Below are 25,397 nucleotides of genomic sequence, written 5' to 3' on the forward strand. Positions count from 1 at the left end.
GAATTCCCACTGGGGTTCACCTGGGCCTTTCCCCAAGATAAAACTAGAAGGCCAGACTCCCTGGTCCACACAGTCCAGCCCCCCAAGCACTGTCTCATACACAGAGAGGGGGGCACCCCCAGCTCCACTCCTGAGCAGGAAGGCAGGGCTGTCAATACAATGCAGTTGATGACACCACGTGAGCCCGGCCTCCACTGGGTCCAGCTGCCCTCAAATGACCCAATTATGACCTGTCATTTCACCTGGCTGCAGGTTATAAACTTCTTGGGCAGCTCTGTGGCCAAAACTAGTATTAATTTTTAATGAAATCTGTATTCATTAGAATATTTAAATAATAATTTTTAATAATTATTATAATGTATCCTGTAATTAGTTATTTCTATAATTTATCTTAATAATGAAAAGTTAATTTTTAATAAAATCTGTACTTGCCACTGAAAATGGATGGCTCTTAGCTTCTTCGCGGATATTAGTGAATGGAGATTCCAATATAAGGGCATCTGGAGGCGTCTCTAGATAAACAAACAGTGAGAGGTAGGCAGGAAGCCAGCCACATACATGTGGCCTGTGGGGCTCTGAGGGGCCCCCAGAAAGCACAAGGAGACCACAGCGCCTCCCACCAGGCAACCACCTCAGATAGATAGCAGGCCTCAGATAGATAGCACCAGGGGTGCCCGCCAGGGGACCAGAGATGGCTCTGGTCACTCCTAAAAAGCAGACTTGCTGATGCGGCTCTGGGGCCAGGCCTGTGTGTGTGAGGCTCCCCAGCTCCTCAGGTGTATCATGGGAAGGGTGGCTGGTCAGCCCCGGGCCCCCCAGAATGTGCAGCTCATGCTGCTCCATGAGGACGCTGAGCACTTGCAGCAGGGCCGGGACTGGGGAGCACCCTGAATGCTCACTGCCACGGCTGGGGCCCAACAAGGCACTCACCTCGCTCACAGAGGCGCCGCACCAGATTTGTCGCCACGCTAGGAAAAAAGAAAAACAGCTTAGTTGAGTTATGATAAAATTGTCTGAGATGATATGGGCCTTATGCTGGAAAGTGCTCAGAGGAGCCATGGGGTCTGTGAAGCTACTGGAGTTTCAGGACAGAGTGGGGGAAATGGAGATCCCTCTAGCACTGGGGGTGACCTGGCTGCCCCACCATCAGCTGACCCCTGCAATGAGGGCTGTACCCACAGCCAGTCAGCTTGTCCCCGAGGTGTGTCCTGCTGCCTCTCACTGCCCGTACCCTCCCATTGGCCGGGCCGCCTGTCGGCTGGGGGCGGCCAGCGTCTGCCTGCACCTCTCCTGGAGCCCACCACACCCAGGGCCTCTTGCCATCCCAGGACCACACCTGGTGGACCACGCAGATGGCCAAAGGGATGGCTGGTGCCCCCCACCCACTCCTCTCCTGACGCTTCCCAGCCTGCAAGAGGCCATTCAGGTGCTGGGAGAAGGGCTGCCCCGAAGGGAAAGGCGGCAGAAAGGGAATGGCAGTGAAGGTCTGGGGACTGGGGCCCTGAGAGCAGAGGTTCCCGCAGAGACGTGGACCTCGCATCAGCAGAGATGACTCAGGCTGCCCACAAAGGGAGTGTGGAAGTACCTCCTGTCCTGGCCTCTGTGAGAAGCAAACCACCCACTGTGCCCTCCCTCAGCTCTGAAGACGCTTCTTCCTCAGAGCCAAGTCTCCCTAGGGAGACCCCTCGACCTCCACTGCCTATGTCTGACCTGAGCCACTTCCTGGACGAGGAGCTCAGATCCTTTGGAGTCTCTTTGTAACTTCCCCTCCTGCCTCTGCCATGGGGATGGGAGCGAGGCTGGTCGGGACTAATGGTGCCACAGGGTTTGCAGGGATGGTGGACTCTCTAGATCCAGGCATGGGAGTCACCAGGAATACTGACTCCCACTAAAGGCTGCCTCCTGCTGGGGTCCCTTACCCAGTGCCCAGAGAGTGGCCCCAGATGTACACGGGGTTGTCACCACTTCTTGCTTTGATCCAGTCAAAAACGTGGAGTGCGTCATAGGTCATGCCCCGCTCAGATGGCGTTCCCACTGAGTCACCCCAACCTGGGAGGGAGAAACGGCAGGACGGGGAGGTCAAAGGCAGCTCACAAAACCTGGACAAACACACCTCATCAAGGGGGCCCAGGGCCAAGAGGAGACAGGGAGGGGCCCGCTCGGCCCACCCTTCCAGAGTCCACAGACCCACCCAGGCCACTGGGCAGAGCAAGCAGTGGGGAGAACGGGCACAACCCCACATCCCCACCAGCCCTGGGGAAGGCAGCCCAGCAGCAACCCTGCCCTGCCCCTGCTGACTGCACAAACCAGATGTCCCCTCACAGGGTCACTCTAAGTTGGTGAGCTGCAAATTTGAATGGCAACTAACAGCAAGCTGAGTCAACAGAACAGATCACAGAGCTTCAGAGCTGGCACCGGCATCCTCAGGCCAGGGCTGGGACTTGCCCCACCCTCTAGGGCAGGGGAGTGAGCTCACTTCTCCCTCTCTCTTTCTTAACAGGCAAGCTAGTGAGGTCTAAGGCAGTGAAAGCCTCTGCCACCACCATCCTCAGCTCTACACTTCTCCCCCATCCCCCAGCAGCATCCATGTGTCCCACTCCGAGCCCCAACAAGCAGCAGTGCAGATGGCGTGGTCAGATGAGCAGCCCCCGGGGCCGCTGGCTGGACACCAACCTCCTCAACGCCGAAGGCTTGGTCAGGGGCAGGACAGGGAGTGGAGTCCGGAGGCTCCCAGAACAGGGAGGGCATTTCTGGGTTCAAGGCAACCCTGACCCAGGAAGGGGAAAGGGGCTGTTTCCCCTTAGGGTCTAATTAGCATCTTGTTTCCATAACAGAAAACACTACCATCTCTGCCCCCAAAAATTACAACCTCCCAAGGGTCCCTCCCCCGGTCTCCAGCAAAGGTGGAGTGCAATTATCTTTCCAGCAGCCCAGCAGTGAGTCATCATCAGATGATCTGAAAGCACCACAAAGGTCAGAAAGAGCAGGTTGTGCAGTGTAAGCAGTTAGTGCAGAACTTGCTGTTTCCCGACTCAGACACTAGAGGAGGGAGGAGGCCATGCAGAGGGCTAGGGCCAGGCTGGGAGGCAGGGGTATGGGGACATGAGACAGAAAGAAAAGAACAGAGACAGGGACAGGAGACAGAGACAAACAGGAAGACTGAGAGACAGGAACAGAGAGGCACAGAGACAGGCAAGAAGACTGACAGGGACAGCCAGACAGGCACAGAGACAGGGACAGGAGGCAGAAGGATGCGGACAAAGAGGCAGATGCAGTGAGAGAGACAGAGGGACAGTCGGAGATGGAGCTGGCAGTCTTGGTGCCAATTAGAAACGCAGACTCCACGAGAACTGAAACAGAAAGTGCTGCGTGGGATTTCATTTCCTGACAGAAGTGCGGGGAGATGAATGGGAAGAAGCCACCCCTTCTCCCTCTCCTAAGGTCTCTAGCATGCAGCAGAAGAGAACCAGTGTCAACATGGAGAGAAGGAGAGGGCAAACCACTTCCTTGCTCCTCATTCTGGAGTTTTTCCCAGCCCACAACTGTCATCCTGATGGAACTTTCTTCCCTGTGGTTGGCAGCATGGTGGCCCCCAAAAGTGTCCACGACCTAATCCCTGGAACTTGTGAACGTGTTGGGTCACATGGCTGGGGAATGAAGGGTATGGAAGGAATGAAAGCTGCGAACTGCTTGCCTTGAGATGGGGGTGATCCTGGACAAGCTGGGTGGGCCCAAAATAACCACAAGGGTCCTCATCAGAGAAAAAGGGAGAGGAGTCAGGGTCAGAGCCAGATGACCTGGGACTCAATCACAGAAGGGCTGTGAGCCAAGGAACACAGGTAGCTGGAAAGGGCAGCCAGGCATTCTCCCTGAGAGCCCTGCTCCCACCCTGATTCCAGCCTGGGGGCTGCAGATTCTGAATTTCTGACCTCCAGAACTGCAAGACGCTACATGTGTGCTGGTTTAAAGCACTGTTTGTGGTAACATGTTATAGCAGCAAGAGAGAATTAATACAACCCCCACATCCAGGTGACAGCCTCTCTCCTTTGTCCCTCCCATATCTCCTCTTGGTCTGAGGATAGACACGCCACCTGCCCCCACAAGAAGGTGAAGGCAGCCAGCCACGTTGCCATCAACTCTTTAATCTCTCCAGCTGACGACTACATGGTGGAATACACTTTTTGAAATTTTTGAGACAGGGTCTTGCTCTGTCACTCAGGCTGGAGTGCGGTGGCATGATCTTGGCTCACTGCAACCTCCGCCTCCTGGGCTCAAGCTTTCCTCCCACCTCAGCCTCCTGAGTAGCTGGGATTACAGGCACCTGCCACCACGCTCAGCTACTTTTTTTTGTATTTTTAGTAGAGGCGGGGTTTTGCCATGCTGCCCAGGCTTATCTCGAACTCCTGGTTTCAAGCAATCTGCCCATCTCAGCCTCCCAAAGTGCTGGGATTACAGGTGTGAGCCACCGTGCCCAGCCAGAATACACTTTAAAACAGTCTCGCAGTCAGTTGCAATGGCTCACTCACACCTGTAATCCCAACACTTTGGGAGGCCAAGGTGGGCAGACTGCTTGAACCCAGTAGTTCAAGACCAGCCTGGGCAACATGGCGAAACCCTCTCTTAAAAAAAAAAAATACCTCTCCCTCTCCCTCTCTTTCCACGGTCTCCCTCTGATGCCGAGCCAAAGCTGGACTGTACTGCCGCCATCTCGGCTCACTGCAACCTCCCTGCCTGATTCTCCTGCCTCAGCCTGCCGAGTGCCTGTGATTGCAGGAGCGTGCTGCCATGCCTGACTGGTTTTCGTATTTTTTTGGTGGAGACGGGGTTTCACTGTGTTGGCCAGGCTGGTCTCCAGCTCCTAACCGCGAGTGATCTGCCAGCGTCGGCCTCCCCAGGTGCCGGGATTGCAGACGGAGTCTCGTTCACTCAGTGCTCAATGTTGCCCAGGCTGGAGTGCAGTGGCGTGATCTCGGCTCGCTACAACCTCCACCTCCCAGCCGCCTGCTTTGGCCTCCCAAAGTGCCGAGATTGCAGCCTCTGCCCGGCCGCCACCCCATCTGTGAAGTGAGGAGCGTCTCCGCCTGGCCGCCCATCGTCTGGGATGTGAGGAGCCCCTCTGCCCGGCTGCCCAGTCTGGGAAGTGAGGAGCGCCTCTTCCCGGCCGCCATCCCGTCTAGGAAATGAGGAGCGTCTCTGCCCGGCTGCCCATCCTCTGAGATGTGGGGAGCGCCTCTGCCCCGCCGCCCCATCTGGGATGTGAGGAGCGCCTCTGCCCGGCCGCGACCCCGTCTGGGAGGTGAGAAGCCCCTCCGCCCGGCAGCTGCCCCGTCTGAGAAGTGAGGAGCCCCTCCGCCCGGCAGCCGCCCCATCTGGGAAGTGAGGAGCCCCTCCGCCCGGCAGCCGCCCCATCTGGGAAGTAAGGAGCGTCTCCACCCGCCCCGTCCGGGAGGGAGGTGGGGGCCAGCCCCCGACCGGCCAGCCACCCCGTCCGGGAGGTGGGGGGCGCCTCCGCCCGGCCACCGCCCCGTCCGGGAGGTGGGGGGCGCTTCTGCCCGGCCGCCCCTTCTGGGAAGTGAGAAGCCCCTCTGCCCGGCTGCCACCCCGTCTGGGAGGTGTACCCAACAGCTCATTGAGAACGGGCCATGATGACGATGGCGGTTTTGTCGAATAGAAAAGGGGGAAATGTGGGGAAAAGATAGAGAAATCAGATTGTTGCTGTGTCTGTGTAGAAAGAAGTAGACATAGGAGACTCCATTTTGTTCTGTACTAAGAAAAATTCTTCTGCCTTGGGATGCTGTTGATCTATGACCTTACCCCCAACCTGGTGCTCTCTGAAACATGTGCTGTGTCCACTCAGGGTTAAATGGATTAAGGGCAGTGCAAGATGTGCTTTGTTAAACAGATGCTTGAAGGCAGCATGCTCATTAAGAGTCATCACCACTCCCTAATCTCAAGTACCCAGGGACACAAACACTGCGGAAGGCCGCAGGGTCCTCTGCCTAGGAAAACCAGAGACCTTTGTTCACTTGTTTATCTGCTGACCTTCCCTCCACTACTGTCCTATGATCCTGCCAAATCCCCCTCAGAGGAACACCCAAGAATGATCAATAAAAATAAAATAAAATAAAATAAAATAACATTAGCCAGGTGTAGTGGTGTGTGCCTGTGGTCCCAGCTACTAGGGAGGCTGAGTTGGGAAGATCACTTGAACCCGGGAGGCAGAGGTTGCAGTGAGCTGAGATCACATCACTGCAATCCAGCTGGGTGACAGAGTGAGACCCTGTCTCAAAGCAAAACCAAAACCAAAACCAAAACAAACCAGTCGCTCATTGTTAACACCAAGTATTTCTGTTGCCTATTAAGCCACAGTGTCCTTGGTATATATCAAACTGTGGATTCTTGATTTGTTCAGTGGCAAGCCCTGGTTCATTCAAAAAAGCAGAAACGCTGAGGTGCAGAAGAATCTATCTTCTCTCTTAACAGTTCTTTTTTTTTTTGACATGGAGTCTTGCTTGTCGCCAAGGCTGGAGTGCAGTGGTGCAGTCTCGGCTCACTGCAAGCTCTGCCTCCCAGGTTCAAGGGCTTCTCCTGCCTCAGCCTCTCGAATAGCTGGGACTACAGGTGCGAGCCATTACGCCCAGTTAATTTTTGTATTTTCAGTAGAGATGGGGTTTCACCATGTTGGCCAGGCTGGTCACGAACTCCTGACCTCAAGTGATCCGCCTGCCTCAGCCTCCCAAAGTGCTGGGATTACAGGTGTGAACCACCATGCTCAGCCTCTCTTAACAGTTCTCACTGTCTTCGTAACTTTAACAAGACAAGCTTTGATGAGCATAAACCATGTCTGATGTCCAGCTCTGCAGTCTAAAAAAGACAGTATCTTCTAATTTAAAATGCTGCAGGTTGGGTGCAGTGACTCCTGCCTGTAATCCCAACACTCTGGAAGGCTGAGGCAGGAGGATCGCTTGAGGCCAGGAGTCTGAGACTAGCCTAGGCAACACAGCGATACCCCATTTCTACTAAAAACAAAAACAAAACAGCGGGTGTGGTGTCGCATTCCTGCAGTCACAGCTACTCGAGAGCCTAAGGCAGAAGGATCCCTTGAGCCAAGGAGTTCAAGGCTGCAGTGAGCTACAATCATGCTACTGTACTCCAGGTTGGGTGACAAAGTGAGATCCTATCTTAAAAAAAAAAAAAAAAAAAAAAGTTGCTGACAGGGCATCTGCTGGGGGCTCCAGGTGCTAAGCCTCCCCTACCAGAAGGGGCTCTCCCGACAGCTCCATCAGGGTCTTTGTCAGGACCCAGGACACCATCACAGCACAGCCAAAGCAGGCGCTGGCCTTGCTCCGAGCCTCTTCGAGTGAGGCCTGCCCATGGGATACCGCCAGCAAGCAGTGGAATTGTGCTCAGATGCTCTTGCAAAAGAAATCTCACCTCTGTAGTCAAAGGTGACCACATGGTAACCAAGGGAACTCAGCACCTGTAAAGTGAAAAATAAACATCTTTGGCAACAAATCCAAGCATCTGTATTGAGGGCAGCTTGCCGCTTACTAAACTCATCCAACTTTCTCTCCTCTGCCTTGTACGTAGTGGCAGCTTCATAAAGACTGTGACATGCTGCCTGACTCCTGGCTGGGTTTTATGAAACCCAGATGCCAACTGCCACTGCAGGACTTGCTGACATCCCTGCCTGGGAGCGCAGGAAGGCTCTCCCTTCCTCCTGCTTAGACGCTAGGGGGCCAGGAGCAGTGTCCGGCCGCAGCTCCACTCGTGCTGCAGGGCAGCCTCTGGGGCGGCCTCCTCTGGAGGCAGACAGCTCTCGGTGCTGCAGTGTGATGGTAGGCCCCCAGGAGGAGGGCTATACTGTGCAGAGACCCCATCTGGGGACCCTTGCTGCAACCCAGTATTTCTTGGATTTTAAGCTCTTGTCAATTTTTTTTTTACTGTTATTTTTTTTTAATCCCTACAGACTAGCTGACCTCTTTCATTTAGATCACTCCTCAAACACCCACCCCTGTGCCCTTGCTGGGGTGTGCCCAGAGCAACATGGGAGGCTGCCGCACCATCATGTCACCCAGAATCACAGCTCCCTTCTTTGGGGGGTTGTTGGGTGCTTCACCAGGGCAGCCTGCACTTCCCTGCCAGCTCCTAGCCACCGCAGAGGCTATAACCAGAGCCAACCTGCTCCAGCCCTGTTGACCTCAGCAGGGTGAATCATTTCTTTTAACAGAAACCTGAAAAAAGGACCAATCACTTCTCAAACTCTCCCCACATTTCCTGACTTAATGCAATTTACTCCAGGGGTAAAATCCTCCAATAGCTCAGAGCTGGGTGTGCCCCCGCCTCTGTCTGTGCCCCTGCCTCTGTCTGTGTCCCCTTCTGCCCTGTGGGCCAGTGCAGATGGCCCTCTGAGGGGAGGAGAGTGAGGCTGTTCCAACAGTATCTCTTGGGCTCCAAGACCCAGACAACCAGATGAAGAACAAAACCAAGCAACCAAGCACAAGTGAAGGTCTGCATGCCCTGCCCTAGGCACCCCCTGAATGTGGGGAGACCTGCAGGCGCTCCCACTGTGTGCCTGGAAGCTGATTCAAGTCTCGCCTGCAGCCCTTGCTGGGGTGAGCCTACAACCTGGCAGTCAGTGTAGCACCTGGAGCACCTGGTTTCTCTTTTCTTTTTTTTTTGTTTTTTGAGACGGAGTCTCGCTCTGTTGCCCAGGCTAGAGTGCAGTGGTGCCATCTTGGCTCACTGCAACCTCCGCCTCCCAGGTTTAAGCAATTCTCTGCCTCAGCCTCCTGAGTAGCTGGGATTACAGGCGCCCGCCACCACGCCTGGCTAATTTTTTTTGTATTTTTAGTAGAGACGGGGTTTCACCATCCTGGCCGGCTGGTCTTGAACTCCTGACCTTGTGATCCACCCATCTTGGCCTCCCAAAGTGCTGGGATTACAGGCATGAGCCACCACACCCGGCCGTCTCTTTTCATTTTATACACAAGTAACATAACATTGAAAAACAATTTCCAGTGCTGCTTATGTAGTCTGCCAATATCTGCACTTGGTCTACAAAGCCCATACATTCTGATGTTGGGGCCCAGGCCTAGAAGCAGTGTGATGGGCAGTCACAGCAGAGGCAGCCAAGGCCCTACCTTCCAGCACGCCCATCCAAAGGCAGTGTTAAAAAGCTCAACACGCCTGTCATCCCAACACTTTGGGAGGCCAAGGTGGGAGGCCCAGGAGTTCGAGACCAGCCTGAGCAACATAGGGAGACCTCATTTCTACAAAAAAACAAACAAAAATTAGCTGGGCGTGGTGGCGGCATGCACCTGCAGTCTCAGGAGGCTGAAGCAGGAGGATAGTTTGAGCCCAGGAGGTCAACGCTGCAGTGAGCTGTGACTGTACCACTGCACTCCAGCCTGGGCAACAGAGGAGGAGGACCCTGTCTCACACACACAAACAGCCCAGCAATAGTTAACTCTCAAGCTGTGAGTCTTGTGACTCCCTTCACTTCCTGCCCTGGAAAGAACAGCCCAGGGAACAGGTGTGGGTGCTGCCTGCACTCACCTTGTAAAGCTCCACGCGGTGGTCGCCTCCTCTGGAGAAGAAAACAGGACATGGTGTGAGCACATCTTCTCAGAGTTGGGCCCCAGGTCAACCTGTCCTCCATACCCCAAACCAGGGAGAGGCCAATAAAAGAGGGCAGAACCTCTTCCTTGGGTCCCCCTAAGTAGCCCCACACTCGCCTCTGGCAGTGCTGTGCCAAGGGGGAGATGGTCTTAGCACTTTGGGGGAGATTTCTTAATGAATGCTTTTATTTTTCAGTAGGTAATGCACACCTACAGCCCCAAACTAGAAAGACACTAAAGGAAACACAGCAAGGCCTCATCCACCACACCTCAGCCCCTCCCAGCTTCCCTGTGCCAAGGACACCCTGTGTGGACAGAGGCTGTGCTCCAACAGGACCCGTGTGGGTGACTTCTGCCCTCACTTCTTGCTCTGCACATCTCAGCCGACCTTCAGAACTCTGCTTAGCCACACCACCCTGGCCTCTCATGGTCATCTTGACTGTTTCCCACCTGGCACTAACTTCTGTTTGCTGCTGTGGCCACCCTGCCTTACAGCCCTTCACATGTGTGTGCTCTGCACATGGGATATGCTCCTAGAATCTCCCCAGGGAGACCCTGAAGTGCCGGAACGGCTGCCTCCCGCCCCTCACAGCCAACTACAGCTTCACCGTGCATGTCGCTACTGAGACTAAGTGGGCTCGGCACAAACCCTCCCATTTGTACTTCCTTGTCTGAGGCCTGTCTAGGCTCCCTTCTCTCTTTCTTTCCAGTTGTTGGCCAGCTGTTAACCTGGACCGACCCCACAGCAGGGACATGGGCCACCTGGGAGGAGGGCGGGTCCACACTCTCCACACTCCCTAGCCGTGCTCCTCCTTCCTCAGGAGCGGTCTCAACATTTCAGGTATGGGGTCAGGAGTGTTGCTGGTTGGACACCAGGATGAGATGGAGGAGGAAGCCAATAAAGTACAGAAACAAAAATATAAAGGGTCAGGTGCAGTGGTTCACACCTGTAATCCCAGCACTTTGGGAGGCTGAGGTGAGCACATCACTTGAGCTCAGGAGTTTGAGACCAGCCTGGTCAAATGGTGAAACCCGTCTCTACTAAAAATACAAAAATTAGCTGGCTATGGTGGTGGGTGACTGTAATCCCAGCTACTCGGGAGACCGAGGCAGGAGAGTCACTTGAACTCAGGAGGCTGAGGTTGCAGTGAGTCAGGATTGTGCCACTGCACTCCAGCCTGGGCAATAGAGTGAGACTCTGTCTCAAAAATTAAAAAATAAAGGAATGAGTTTCAAGACAAGGAGGAAACACTGCAAAATATTTTCAGTTATCACTGTAAGAGTTCACAGTGGCTCTAAGTTTCTAAAATTTCCTACATTAAGCAAAAAAGGAACAGTTACTGGAAATCCAGGGGGTCTACACCTCAGGGGGACCCGGGTGGTGGATCCCGCAGACCAGCGAAACCCCAGTGGGATGCACAGGACAAAGAAAGCAGGCAACGTGGGGGTGGCGAGGACTGCAGCCAGGCAGTCTCTGCAGGATTGGGAGGGGGCAGCAAACACTGAAAGTCACGGCATCCCTTTCTAACCTAAAGTTATAGGCAGGATCTTTTTTTTTTTTTTTTTAACCATGTGATGGGCACTGCAGAACTGAACCTTATTCACAGCCAACCACAGTTCTGTCATTTATAAAAAGATGCTGCAAGAGCTGTTTGTAGCCACTTGCTCTTTGAAAAGCAGAAGAGAAACCCGCTGCAGCTTGTCCCAGACAAAGAAGAAAGGAAACTGTGCAGCACATGCATGATTCAGTAGCTAGACACGCCATCCCTGACACAGAAACCGCCTCACGGGCCATGCCGCCAGGCTCTTTCAGCAATGCTCTCTGCAGGGTTCCACCATGCAGACCCCACCTAGGCCTGCTTTCCCCTCCAGAAGTGCCCAGCACAGCTCTCCTTGCTGGCTCTGCCTATAAAATGTTTGCCCCCAGCCCTGACATACCCTGGTGCCACATGGGACCTCGGCCCTGGCCCCGCAGCAGCCCTGTCTCCGTGCTGGGTCTGCCTCTGCGCTGGCTCCTGGCTGCCTCTCTCACACACGAAGACCTTGGTGGTTTTCAAACAATGCTTTGTTCAGAAAATGTATCCCCTCCGCACCCACCCTGGGCTCTCCCACAGAGGCTCTTCTGAACAGCAATCACATGGTGTGGAAGGAGCACCCTTTTAAGGCAGGGAGGCCAACTCCAGGGCAGCCAGTGGAAAGGACAAGCCATTAGACCCACTCAGGAAAAGCATCTGAGATAAAACTGGGCAGGGCTGATTAACCAAAGAGTGCATGAACTTCACCAACAGCCTGTTAGGGTGAGCAGAGAGCTCACACTGTAGGGCGGCCTGCAAAGACCCCAGCACCTGGTGCTTTCAGCCTCTCCCTCCTGCCCCTTCTCAGCACCTGCCACTTTTTTCCAGGAAGTGTGCCACCTCCTCCAGGGCTGCCCTGGCTCCGGCTTCACCTGTCTGCCACCTGGAGCTATCTTACAGGTAACAAAGATCTGCCTGCCACTTCAGGCAGCATGACAGATATGGAGAAAACCAGCTGCCAGTGAGCTGAAGCCGCCCATTCCCAAGAGCGCGAGGCACCCACAGCCAAGTGCCACTATGACCCCTCCTCGGAGGGACCCCAAAGCCCTCACTCTCCAAGAAACCCTGCTCCCCAAATCACATACCAGCAGATGCTGTGACCTTTGAGATTACAACAAGGAGAAAAAAACATGCCCCTCTGGCCGGGGAGCTCAGCTCCTGACTGAGACTCAGCCTCCTTCATCCCAATCCAGGCTGCAGCTCCAGATAGGGGACGGTCTGCACACAGCTTCCCACACTTGGTCCCCACGGAACACAGCCGTGCTGGCCTCAGCCTGTGGGAACCCTGCTTCATGTAAAGGTCACCTAAACTCCGCCTTCCCTCAACCCCTTCAGAACTCTGCCTTTCCCTTCGTTCTTGGGAGGCTCTCCCTCATTGCAGTGGGTCAGTACACCCAATTTTGTGGGACCGCAGGTTGCTCCTGCTGGTTTCCGGCAGACCGGGCCAGGACATTCCCACCCCAAAAAGGAGCCATGCTCCACAGCAAAGATGATGGGCTCCTCTCCCTCACCTGGTACCTGCGTTCCCATGCAGGTACAGAATGATAGGGTGGCTGGAAGCCAAGGCATCCTCATACCACATCTGGTCTTTGCCTTGGGCGTTCTTCCACCAGACTGCAGGGACGGTGTGCCTGCAGACAGAAGCAGAGGGGAGCGCAGGATCAGATGTCCCTTCCGTCCTCATCCTGGCGACTGCACGTGGTGTTACTTAATCAGCTCAAGTCCAGACAGCAGGGAGCTGCAGACCCCATCTAACTACAGGGGAACAGATGGGGGTGGGTGGTAGAAAACTATCCCCATCACTAGAATCAATAACCACGTAACTGCAGGCTGTGTGGATGGCACTGACAGCTTCAGCAGGAGCGTTCCCTGACTGGCACGCCAGCCTCCTCTGGGCCACAAAGGCTTGCAATGTGCCAGTTGCCACTGGGGCCTGGCAGAGAAGCAGCACTTAGTCCATCTTGAGTAATAGCATTTTCCTCATACGTGCCCCACATCCCAGTTAACCCCATGCTTAAATTGTCCACAGTTTAACTCACAATGGATTTTAAACAGTACATGCTGTCACATTTGCTAATTCAGCAACACCAATGTTTGTGAGCCAGACTAGAAACCGGGCCATCGCTGACGCCATTTCTAATGTCAAGTATGCACCACCTTCCCAGTCTGCTCATGGTCCACACCTGGCTGGGCACTCTGAAGCTGCTGGTCTATCTAGCCAAACCCTCCTTCAGAGAGATACTGAGGTTAATTTTAACTCAGGCCACATCGAATACTGTTAATCACTGGGGAGGGTCCAAATTAATCACTTTTCTGTTAAGCTTATTCAAATTCATTCTGGATACCAGTGACAAGAATCTTTAAAAAAATTTAATGGCCAACTTCTTATTTTCTAGATCTTAAGCTTCAGCATCTCATTTCTAACGTCTCTCTCTGATCCGTTCAAAAGGATCACATTTTGGGATGGTTCTAGTCACTATGATCATCACTCCCATACAGTTATAAATTTGAGGGATAGGACGGCACATTTTGAAGGTGCTGGGAGCAGATGTGCTTCCAGTAGCCAGCCGCCCCAAACCTGGGCTCCTGACAAAGAGCCAGGGAACTCCTAGCCAGCAGAGAAACCCATTCCTGGGCCTCTCCTCTCAGCAGACAGGCGATGGCCAGGCATGGCCAGGAATGGCCCCCAGGCTCCACTCTAGGCCTTGAGGCCCTCCTTTCAGGAAGCTGGTGGGAGGGTCTGATGAAGCGATGGTGGGGGCAGTTGGTGAGCTGGGCCTGCTGCTGCCTGAGGGCCCAATGTCATTGTGACTGCCTAGGGCATGAGAGTGGGCAGCAGCCGCACTCACCAACACGCACCCACCAACACACAGCAACACACAGCGTGGCTGTCACTGCCTTGACACTTGCCACTGGCATCACTAAACAAAACCTTTTCTGGTAGCTGATAATGTATGCAGGAGTTGTTAGTACTTCCAGCCTAAGTCTCACCACCATAAACACCCTCCTGCAATAGGACAGACTCATGTTAACCAAGAAGAGGGCTGACCAAGTCCCACTCAGCAGCTTTGTGCAAAAAATGTCATGCTTCAGACAGAAACCTGAGGAGTCCCACAGTCACACATTGGTCAGTAAATGCTAGATTAAATCAAATCAGGAAGTGACAAAAGACTTTAATCCCAGCACCAACTACTAAGAACAAAAATCTCCCTTCTTGTTTTATGTTCTTTACCAAGGACCACTGTTAGAAATGTCTGAATGTTCTCTCATCCACACTGGGAAGCTACTCACAGCATTTCATTTAGAAGCTTCTCACATACACAGTGGTTTGCTGAGACAGCGGAAAGGGACGTTATGGCTACTGAAAAATAAATTCAGCTAGATAAAAGGGCTGTGATTCAGGCTCACTTCTCAGAGAAAAAGGGAAATGCTACAGTGAGGTTGGTCAATTTTAATTCAGCTGTTCAGAAGCACCACTTGTGTACAGAAGAAAACATTAAAATGTATTCCAAGGAGACACAGAGAAGTCACAAGGCTTATGTCCAGTGTAAACTTATGGCTTAAAAAAGTAAATACTCAGAAGACAGCCAACACCATCATCATCAGCTGGTGTGAAGCTATATGTGAAAAGAAATCAAGCTGTTTTCAGTATCTAGATGTTCACCTCTTGGAAAAGATATATATATATATATATATATATATATATATATATATATTTTTTTTTTTTTTTTTTTTTTTGAGACAAGAGTCTCGCTCTGTTGCCCAGGCTGGAGTGCAGTGGCATAATCTCAGCTCACTGCAGCCTCTGCCTCCTGCGTTCAAGCAACTCTCTTGCCTCAAACTCCCGGGTAGCTGGGACTACAGGCGCGTGCCACCACGCCCAGCTAGTTTTTGTATTTTTTTTCAGTAGAGACGGGGTTTCACCATGTTGTTTAGGGTGGTCTCGAACTCCTGATCTCAAGTGATCCACCCGTCTCGGCCTCCCAAAGTGCTGGGATTACAGGCGTGAGCCACCGCGCCTGGATGGAAGATATATTCAAACCAGTGTTTGTGATTCTTCCCTTATATTCTCTTTTTTTTGGAGACAGAGTCTTGCTCTGTCATCCAGGCTGGAGTGCAGTGGCGTGAACTCAGCTCACTGCAACTTCTGCCTCCTGGACTCAAGTGATCCTCCTGCCTCAGCCTCCCAAGTAGCTGGGATTACAGGTGTGCACCACCATGCCTGGCTAATTTTTGTATTTTTAGTAGAGATGGGGTTTCACCTTGTCGCCAAGGCTGGTCTCAAACTCCTGGACTCAAGTGATCCACTCGCCTCAGCCTCCCAAAGTGCTGGGATTACAGGTGTGAGCCACTGTGCCGGCCACTTATATCCTGTTTCTAGCTTCTTTGTTTGCTTTTCGTTTTTCCTAGAAACAAGTCTCTCTAAAAATAATAATCTGTTCACAAAGCCTTTGCTGTTTTGAAAGGCTGGGAATAGAGTTTAAAGCCATTGAATCTCTCAACATTAGGATGGATCAAATGTACTGAGATCTTTCCTTTAGGAAAGGAAGAGGTGAAGATAAAAATGAACAACATTTCAGAGGCCAATGTCAAAGACAGCACCAGCTCAGTCATGTAGGGTCCTTTCCTGCTGCTGGAGGGGCTGCAGAGCTCACTGGCACTCACCAGACTCCAATGGTCACGTCTTCCTCTGGCTGCAGGTAGTAGTTACATGTGTGATTCAAACCTTGATCCTGTGGTTTTTTCAAATCAATGAAATAGGGAACTCTTACTGTAGGAAATAAAGAGATGGAAATTAGGATTACTGGTGGATGAATACACACATGTACACACAAACATGCATACTCACACACGTGCACAGATATGCATCCACATGTGCACACACACACATGCACACCCACATGCACACACTGCAGAAGCTCTCAGAAAGCACCAAGTCCTTTTCCTGTGCAATCTTACAATGGTGCCAGACCTGCAGGCCCAGCCTCAGGCAGGGTATGGGCTGAGGCCAGCCAGCATGGGCAGGGACAGATACTGCAGTGAGGGCAAGGTCTGTGTAGAGACTGGAACGCTAAGGTCTAAGGTCATTCAAGGTGTGAGAAGATGCAAATGAGGGAAGGAAAGATCCCCAGCAGGTCTGAAGGATGGGCCAGCCAGGAGGGAGGCTGGGGAGGCTGAGCCTGCGAATAACTCAGGTGCCTGGTGGAGTGGGAAGGACAGCAGGAAAGGGGATGGCGCTGCAAGACCTGATGACCAACGGAACGTTGGGTGGCAAACAAGGTAAAGGGGATTCCAAAGTTTCCAGGACTGCTGCCTAACACAGAAAAGACAGCAGAAGGTGAGGTGTGGGGCAGCAAGAGGATGAATCCACAGGACCCATGCAGAGCAGAATGAAGTCAGTGCAATGGCCCAGCAGAAGTCCTGCATCTACCAGGTCATCTGCCAGCAGGACAGCGAGTGAATTAACCAGCACCTCACACTGTGGAAGACCATGGGGCCCTTAGACCTGGAGGAACCTCCAGGACCTGCGGGCAGATGAGAGGAGCAAGGTGACTGTGGGTGCGGGTGCGGTAGCCCCACTTTGTTATTGTAAAAACATGCAAATGAAACACGACCTCCACATGTGGCTGGGAGGATATACAGAAAGACAGAAGCCAGGCTGCTCACACAGCTTCAAAGTGTGTGTGGGGGGAGAATGGGGGCAATTTTTTCCTTATATACCATTGTAGTCTTGCTGCTTTTGGTGAACACAACTTTAAAATAAGTTTAACTGAAAAACAAAAAATTTAAAATAAACGCATGAACCCTGAGGTGGGATTTGCCTGCTTTATAAAATGGCAACTCCCAAAAGAGGCAATGACAGAGAGCAGTGTGGGCCTGGCTTCCCTCTGGTGGGTCCTGCCCCCGGGGAAGCTCTGCTGCTGACAGCTGTCTCTGGTGAAGACAGGGGTTGCATGACTCCCATGTCCGTGTGGCACATTGCACATCTAGCCTCACTTCCTCAAATGTCACCAGGCTGGACTCACGAGGACATGGGGACATACACACTCCTTCCCAGAAACTCCCTGAGCGTCTGTCCCAGACCATGTGGGGAGACAGTTCCTACCACCAGGGCTGCTGTTCATACCCCACCTTCTTACTCCATCTCTTCCCCAGGAAGCAGATACATCTTCAAAATTTTAGTAAGAAGTTTCTCTCAAAATAAAAAATGGCAAAGGAGATGATCCACATCCCCATTAGCTCCAGCTGAGCCAGGCTGCACAGTCTCTGAGGCAAGCCACCACCATCACCATCTGATGGCTCCTATTAGATTGCCAGCTCACATGACAGAGCTGGATTTTTTGATACCAGCCTGGGCAACATGGCAAAACCCCACCTCTACAAAAAATATAAAAATTACCCAGGTAAGGTGACATGTACCTGTGATCCCAGCCACTTGTGAGGCTGAGGAGGGAGAATCACTTGAGCCCAGGAGGTCAAGGCTGCAGTAAGCCAAGGTTGTACCACTGCACTCCAGCCTGAGTGACAGAGAGACCCTGTTTCAAAAAAAAAAAAAAAAAAAAAAAAAAACTGGCTTTGAACCCGGCAGCCCGGCTGCACAGCCCTGCCTCCTGGCTGGCTGGACAGGAAGTCAGGGAGGTAATGAGCCTGGCCCCTGAGAGGCCTGGGAGGCCCGCCTGCCCTGTATGGGCTGAGTTGTGCTCCCCAAGAAAGACTATGTTCAAGGCCTCACCCCCAGTACCTAAGAGTGTGACCTTACTTGGAAACAGTGTCTTTATGGAGGTAATCAAGCTCAAATGAGGTCACTGGGTGGATACTAACCCAACATGACTGGTATCCTTATAAAATGGGGACATTTAGACACAGAGACAGAGGGAAGACCATGAGAAGATGACCAAGAAGATGGAGAAGATGGAGGCAGAGATTTGAGGGAAGCTTCTCCAAGCCGGGAATGCTGCCAGACAGACAGGCAAGAAGGGTCCACCTCAGCATCTCAGGAGGAGCTGGGCCCACCCACACTTCGACCTCGGACTCCCGGCCTCCACAACCATGAGAGGATACATTTATTTTAAGCCACTCAGTTTGCAGGTTTGTTTGAGCGGCCCTAAGAAATAAATGCAGCCAGCCAGGCGTGGTGACTCATGCCTGTAAACCTAGCACTTTGGGAGGCCGAGGCAGGTGGATCACCTGAGGTCAGGAGTTCGAGACCTGCCTGGCCAACATGGCAAAACCCCGTCTCTACTAAAAATATAAAAATTAGCCAGGCGTGGTGGTGTGCACCTATAATCCCAGCTACTTGGGAGCCTGAGGCAGGAGAATGGCTTGAACCCGGGAAGCGGAGGTTGCAGTGAGCTGAGATCATGCCACTTCACTCCAGCCTTGATGAAAGAGTGAGACTCTGTCCAAAAAAAAGAAAAGACAAAAGAAAGGAAAGAAGTGAAGGGGAGGGGAGGGGAGGGAAGGGAAAGGAGGGAAGGGAAGAAAGAGAAGAAAGAGAAGAGAGAGGAAGGAAGGAAGGAAGGGAGGGAGGGAGGGAGGGAGGGAGGGAGGGGAGGGAGGGAAAGAAAGGAAAGAAAGGAAAGAAAGGAAAGCAAGGAAGGCTCTTCTGCAACAGGAAACAATTGAAGAAACTGGTTATTTTACCAAGGCTTTGACTGGAATGGCCTGCTTTCCTTTAAGGATTCAAAGGACTTATAGAGCCAATAAAAGCCCCGTGGGTAAAACTGGCTTCATACCTTGTCTATACAGTCCCCATACAGGGCTCCTGACCTGTGGTAAAGAATGTCACTTTCTAATAGGCCCAGGAGGCCCAAGTTATTTTAGGACCTCAAGAGGAGAGGAATTTACCAAACTCATAGGTATTTGAGGATAGAAACCCATGGCTGGACTCAGCTTTTAAAAAGTCTTATCTGAGATTCCTTATGGAACAGAGTTCTATCAAAGCCAATTCTAGAAGCCTATGTAAAAAATAATTACTTGTGTTGCACTTTATGCAAATAATCAGGCCAAGTATATAATAAGACTAAAGTTTATTTTGCAAACAAATCAGTCCTATAATGATTTGTTTTTTAATAAACATAGGGACTGGAGAGAGAAAAATTATGCTTCAAAAACAACAACAACAACAACTATGGTATACCTGTTGTTAGCTGTTCTTGTATTTTTCCTGCAGTTTGGAAGGACTAAATCTTAAATTCTTTGTGGGCTACAAGTCACCAAACTAATGCATTCCAATCTTTACTTTTAAAATTGGGAATTGCACTCCTTACCTTAGTCCCCATTATTAACCTTATAGTACACTGTTCCCTTAAATGCAGTGCTAAAACTATAGATGACAATAGTAATGCCTTTGCCATGCAAGCTGTGGATCCCCAGCCATGCCTGTGTGAGTATGCCCAGAATGTTGCAAAGTGGTTCCATTCCTTTCACCTTAGGGTAAACACCTACCCCCACTACACCCCTGGCCAGCAGGAAGAAGTTAGAGCTGTCTTTGCCCTTTCTCCATCTTCATTAGCTAATGCCTTAAGATTAAGGTGTTATGAAACCCAAAGGGGTGCCAGGCGCGGTGGCGCATGCCTATAATCCCAGCACTTTGGGAGGCCGAGGTGGGCAGATCACGAGGTCAGGAGTTCGAGACCAGCCTGGCCAACATAGTGAAACCCTGTCTCTACTAAAAATACAAAAATTAGCCGGGCATGGTGGTGAGTGCCTGTAGTCCCAGCTACTCGGGAGCCTGAGGCAAGAGAATTGCTTGAACCCGGGAGTCAGAGATTGCAGTGAGCTGAGATCACGCCATTGCACTTCAGTCCGGGCGACAGAACAAGACTCCGTCTCAAAAAAAAAAAAAGAAAGGGAGGGATTGAAACTACCATTGCAAAACTATAACTGAGACAGTGAAAGAGATCTGACCTAACTGACTCCATCTAGCTTCTAACCTCCATGCTGTCCTTGTTCACTCCTGGGCATAGGCTAAACTAATTTTGGGAGGAACTTAGTTTATAGTTTAAAGCGAAGATGATACCCTTTTCTGGAAACAAACCTCCTTGCCTGGGGACTAGACTGCCTTTATAGGACTAACGTTTTGGCCACAAGATTGGAAATTGTTGTGGTTTAGGAGTCATGAAGCTGGAGGCTACAAGACTCTGACCCTCCCCAAATTGCTTCTGGTGATAAAATCACTATTGTAAAACCTAAGACCAGTGCTTGAGATATTTTGCAGACCCTGAACTTGATGGACCAGCTGGCACCATCCAGATTGATAAACTAGCTCATCTGATCTTGTGGCCCCCACCCAAGAACCGACTCAGCGCAAGAAGACAGCTTTGACTCCCTATGATTTCATCTCTGACCTGACCATCAGCACTTCCAGCTCACTGGCTTCCCCACACCCACCAAGTTGTCCTTAAAAACTCTGATCCCTGAATGCTACGGGAGAGTGATTTGAGTAATAACAAAACACCAATCTCCTGGAAAAAAAAAAAAAGAACACAGCCATACAAGAGTTTAGATTTTATCCTGGCAATGGGACCCGGAGAAGGCTCCCGACCAGAGGAATGCCTGGAAAGTGGGTCCACTTCAGGATCTGGAGTGGGAAAGTGAGTCCATTTCAGACTCTAGGGCCCACTCCTGCCACCTCATCCTGGGAATTCACCACACACTTTGGGAGCCTGAGAGCTGCAGCCCAGGGTGCAAGTCTATAATCTGACAGCCGGGAGCGGAGGTGGCCTCCTCAATACAACTGTGAATATCCACACCTGGGGCCCAGTGCCCATCCCACATCTAGACCCACTCAGCCAAATCCTGCCTCTGATGCTGGAACCAGCCCTGACTCTGACAGATGGGGAGTGGGCACCATTGAGGGCCGAGGACACTGGGCTTCCACTGGCTCCGCTTCAGGCCTCACTCAGTTCTGTGTCTGCAGAAGAATGCCAAGCTCTTGGAATACAAACTGTCTAAGGGTTCTGAGAGCATTCCCTGGCCACTGAAAAGTATTTTACAAGGATTAGCAGCTAATTCAGAAAACTTCCAAGCCCAAGAAATCTAAGAACTAGGAACCCAAATTCTGCTCCAGGATGGCCTCATTCCAGGAAGCTAGTCTTCCAGTTCACTTTTACTCATTTTAGAAACAACCATGAAAAGGAGGCACAGTGACTACTCTCCATGAAAAGCATCCCCCAGATGCTGCCTGGCACCTTCTCTTCCACAGCAGCACCTCCAACCAGCGTCAAGTGGCATGGGAAGCATGGAGCTTGGTTGGTCCCAGGGATCACACAGCCCCAGAGCGGGTGGCTGTAGGAACCCCGTGGCCAGTATTACTCTAAATGAGCAGAAATGCCTCAAAGTGAGATGGGTGGTGAGACGGGTTGGCATGTGCAGGGTCACAGGATCCACCCAGGGCCAGAAGCACTGCTGGCTCACTCCTGCAGGCCAGTGCCAGGCGAGTGCCAGGACCCTCTGGCCTCCCACGTGGTCAGATCACCCTTGGCCACTGACTCTTTGTGGCCCCCGTGACTCCAGCATGCTGGCTGGAGTCCACCCTGCCCAGGCACCTGCTTCATCCACAGGCCTGGGGTGGGGACAGAGTGCTAAGCCCTGTGGCAGCCCCACAGGAGTGGCCTGGGCGGTGTGCCCCTTCATGCTCCACCATTGAGGTCCAGCTCTCTCATGGCTCCCTCTCGCAGGCTCTTCTGAACCGGGAGCTCCTCATACAGGCCCCCGCACCATGGGCAAACAAGGCCCACAGGGCTGCTGGGACTGAGGCCTCTGGCTGCTCCTGCTTCCCCCAGTTTTCACTGTCCACCCCCCAGTTTTCATTGTCCACCCTCCAGTCATATCATCATGTACCAGCAACCACAAACATCAACGGGCAGGATGGAGAATGGATCCTGCACACATGGGTGCTGTGGAGGGTGAAGGAGTGAGAATGAGTGAATGGAAAACGACCTGCTCTGTCATACTTCTTTTAGCTCACCTGCAAAATATTTGTTGCGGGAAAGGCTGAAACTACTGAGCTGTGATGGTCTTTGAGTGCTGAGGGTCTGAACAGGGGGCTAAGTCTCATTCCAATCACTGAGTAACAGAGCAGCCTTGATACCGGCAGCCATAAGAGGTGTGGTGTCAAGGGAAAGCCTGGGTTGGTTATTTAGGTTTTATCAAATTCCAATTACCTGATGCAGGCTTACAGGACCTTCCATATGAAAAAAGGGGATAAGAAAAGAAAGGTAACAGGAGTTAACAGGGACTGCTCAGGGGAAGGAAAAAGAGGAAGCTGGCCCTTTGCTTTAAAAACAAATGCATGGAATTGTGTTGAGGCAGGAGGCAAGATGGCCAAATAGGAACAGCTCCGGTCTACAGCTCCCAGCGTGAGCGACGCAGAAGATGGGTGATTTCTGCATTTCCATCTGAGGTACCAGGTTCATCTCACTAGGGAGTGCCAGACAGTGGGCGCAGGTCAGTGGGTACGCGCACCGTGCGCAAGCCAAAGCAGGGCGAGGCATTGCCTCACTCGGGAAGCGCAAGGGGTCAGGGAGTTCCCTTTCCTAGTCAAAGAAAGTGGTGACAGACGGCACCTGGAAAATCGGGTCACTCCCGCCCGAATACTGTGCTTTTCCGACTGGCTTAAAAAACGGCACAACAGGAGATTATATCCCGCACCTGGCTCGGAGGGTCCTACGCCCATGGAGTCTCGCTGATTGCTAGCACAGCAGTCTGAGATCAAACTGCAAGGTAGCAGCGAGGCTGGGGGAGGGGCGCCCGCCATTGCCCAGGCTTGCTTAGGTAAACAAAGCAGCTGGGAAGCTCAAACTGGGTGGAGCCCACCACAGCTCAAGGAGGCCTGCCTGCCTCTGTAGGCTCCACCTCTGGGGGCAGGGCACAGACAAACAAAAAGACAGCAGTAACCTCTGCAGACTTAAATGTCCCTGTCTGACAGCTTTGAAGACAGCAGTGGTTCTCCCAGCACGCACCTGGAGATCTGAGAATGGGCAGAATGCCTCCTCAAGCGGGTCCCTGACCCCTGACCCCCGAGCAGCCTAACTGGGAGGCACCCCCCAGCAAGGGCAGACTGACACCTCACACAGCTGGGTACTCCAACAGACCTGCAGCTGAGGGTCCTGTCTGTTAGAAGGAAAACTAACAAACAGAAAGGACATCCACACCAAAAACCCATCTGTACATCACCATCATCAAAGACCAAAAGTAGATAAAACCACAAAGATGGGGAAAAAACAGAGCAGAAAAACTGGAAACTCTATAAAGCAGAGCGCCTCTCCTCCTCCAAAGGAACGCAGTTCCTCACCAGCAACGGAACAAAGCTGGACGGAGAATGACTTTGACTAGCTGAGAGAAGAAGGCTTCAGATGATCAAATTACTCCAAGCTACGGGAGGACATTCAAACCAAAGGCAAAGAAGTTGAAAACTTTGAAAAAAATTTAGAAGAATGTATAACTAGAATAACCAATACAGAGAAGTGCTTAAAGGAGCTGATGGAGCTGAAAACCAAGGCTCGAGAACTACGTGAAGAATGCAGAAACCTCAGGAGCCAATGCAATCAACTGGAAGAAAGGGTATCAGTGATGGAAGATGAAATGAAGCAAGAAGGGAAGTTTAGAGAAAAAAGAATAAAAAGAAACGAGTAAAGCCTCCAAGAAATATGGGACTATGTGAAAAGACCAAATCTACGTCTGATTGGTGTACCTGAAAGTGACGGGGAGAATGGAACCAAGTTGGAAAACACTCTGCAGGATATTACCCAGGAGAACTTCCCCAATCTAGCAAGGCAGGCCAACATTCAGATTCAGGAAATACAGAGAACGCCACAAAGATACTCCTCGAGAAGAGCAACACCAAGACACATAATTGTCAGATTCACCAAAGTTGAAATGAAGGAAAAAATGTTAAGGGCAGCAAGAGAGAAAGGTCAGGTTACCCTCAAAGGGAAGCCCATCAGACTAAAAGCAGATCTCTCGGCAGAAACTCTACAAGCCAGAAGAGAGTGGGGGCCAATATTCAACATTCTTAAAGAAAAGAATTTTCAACCCAGAATTTCACATCCAGCCAAACTAAGCTTCATAAGTGAAGGAAAAATAAAATACTTTACAGACAAGCAAATGCTGAGAGATTGTGTCACCACCAGGCCTGCCCTAAAAGACCTCCTGAAGGATGCGCTAAACATGGAAAGGAAAAATCGGTACCAGCCACTGCAAAATCATACCAAAATGTAAAGACCATCGAGACTAGGAAGAAACTGCATCAACTAACGAGCAAAATAACCAGCTAACATCATAATGACAAGATCAAATTCACACATAACAATATTAACTTTGAATGTAAATGGACTAAATGCTCCAATTAAAAGACACAGACTGGCAAACTGGATAAAGAGTCAAGACCCATCAGTGTGCTGTATTCAGGAAACCCATCTCACGTGCAGAGACACACATAGGCTCAAAATAAAGGAATGGAGGAAGATCTACCAAGCAAATGGAAAACAAAAAAAGGCAGGGGTTGCAATCCTAGTCTCTGATAAAACAGACTTTAAACCAACAAAGATCAAAGAGACAAAGAAGGCCATTACTTAATGGTAAAGGGATCAATTCAACAAGAAGAGCTAACTATCCTAAATATATATGCACCCAATACAGGAGCACCCAGATTCATAAAGCAAGTCCTGAGTGACCTACAAAGAGACTTAGACTCCCACACATTAATAATGGGAGACTTTAACACCCCACTGAGACTTAGACTCCCACACATTAATAATGGGAGACTTTAACACCCCACTGTCAACATTAGACAGATCAACGAGACAGAAAGTCAACAAGGATACCCAGGAATTGATCTCAGCTCTGCACCAAGCAGACCTAATAGACATCTACAGAACTCTCCACCCCAAATCAACAGAATATACATTTTTTTCAGCACCACACCACACCTATTCCAAAATTGACCACATCCTTGGAAGTAAAGCTCTCCTCAGCAAATGTAAAAGAACAGAAATTATAATAAACTATCTCTCAGACCACAGTGCAATCAAACTAGAACTCAGGATTAAGAAACTCACTCAAAACAGCTCAACTACATGGAAACTGAATAACCTGCTCCTGAATGACTACTGGGTACATAACGAAATGAAGGCAGAAATAAAGATGTTCTTTGAAACCAACAAGAACAAAGACACAACATATCAGAATCTCTGGGACA

General features: G+C 51.3%; 1 protein-coding gene across 4 annotated transcripts in view; it reads right to left on the reverse strand.

Moving 5' to 3' along the window:
- ABHD12 (abhydrolase domain containing 12, lysophospholipase) overlaps window positions 1–25,397 on the reverse strand; it is a 96,288-nt gene that overhangs the window by 12,719 nt on the left and 58,172 nt on the right. For 2 of the 4 annotated variants that reach the window (XM_055104951.2, XM_055104952.2), the window contains exons 3-10: window positions 17,615–17,730; window positions 15,860–15,965; window positions 12,706–12,825; window positions 9,559–9,589; window positions 7,435–7,480; window positions 1,920–2,049; window positions 931–968; window positions 433–512 (exon numbers count right to left, since the gene is read on the reverse strand). In XM_055104951.2, coding sequence (XP_054960926.1) covers window positions 433–512; window positions 931–968; window positions 1,920–2,049; window positions 7,435–7,480; window positions 9,559–9,589; window positions 12,706–12,825; window positions 15,860–15,965; window positions 17,615–17,730 — 667 coding nt within the window. The remainder of the gene's footprint in view (window positions 1–432; window positions 513–930; window positions 969–1,919; window positions 2,050–7,434; window positions 7,481–9,558; window positions 9,590–12,705; window positions 12,826–15,859; window positions 15,966–17,614; window positions 17,731–25,397) is intronic. The other 2 variants (XM_034947592.4, XM_034947593.3) reach the window with 1 other exon arrangement.

This window comes from Pan paniscus, chromosome 21, assembly GCF_029289425.2.
Source record: "Pan paniscus chromosome 21, NHGRI_mPanPan1-v2.0_pri, whole genome shotgun sequence".
In the NCBI taxonomy this organism is placed as follows: Eukaryota; Metazoa; Chordata; class Mammalia; order Primates; family Hominidae; genus Pan; species Pan paniscus.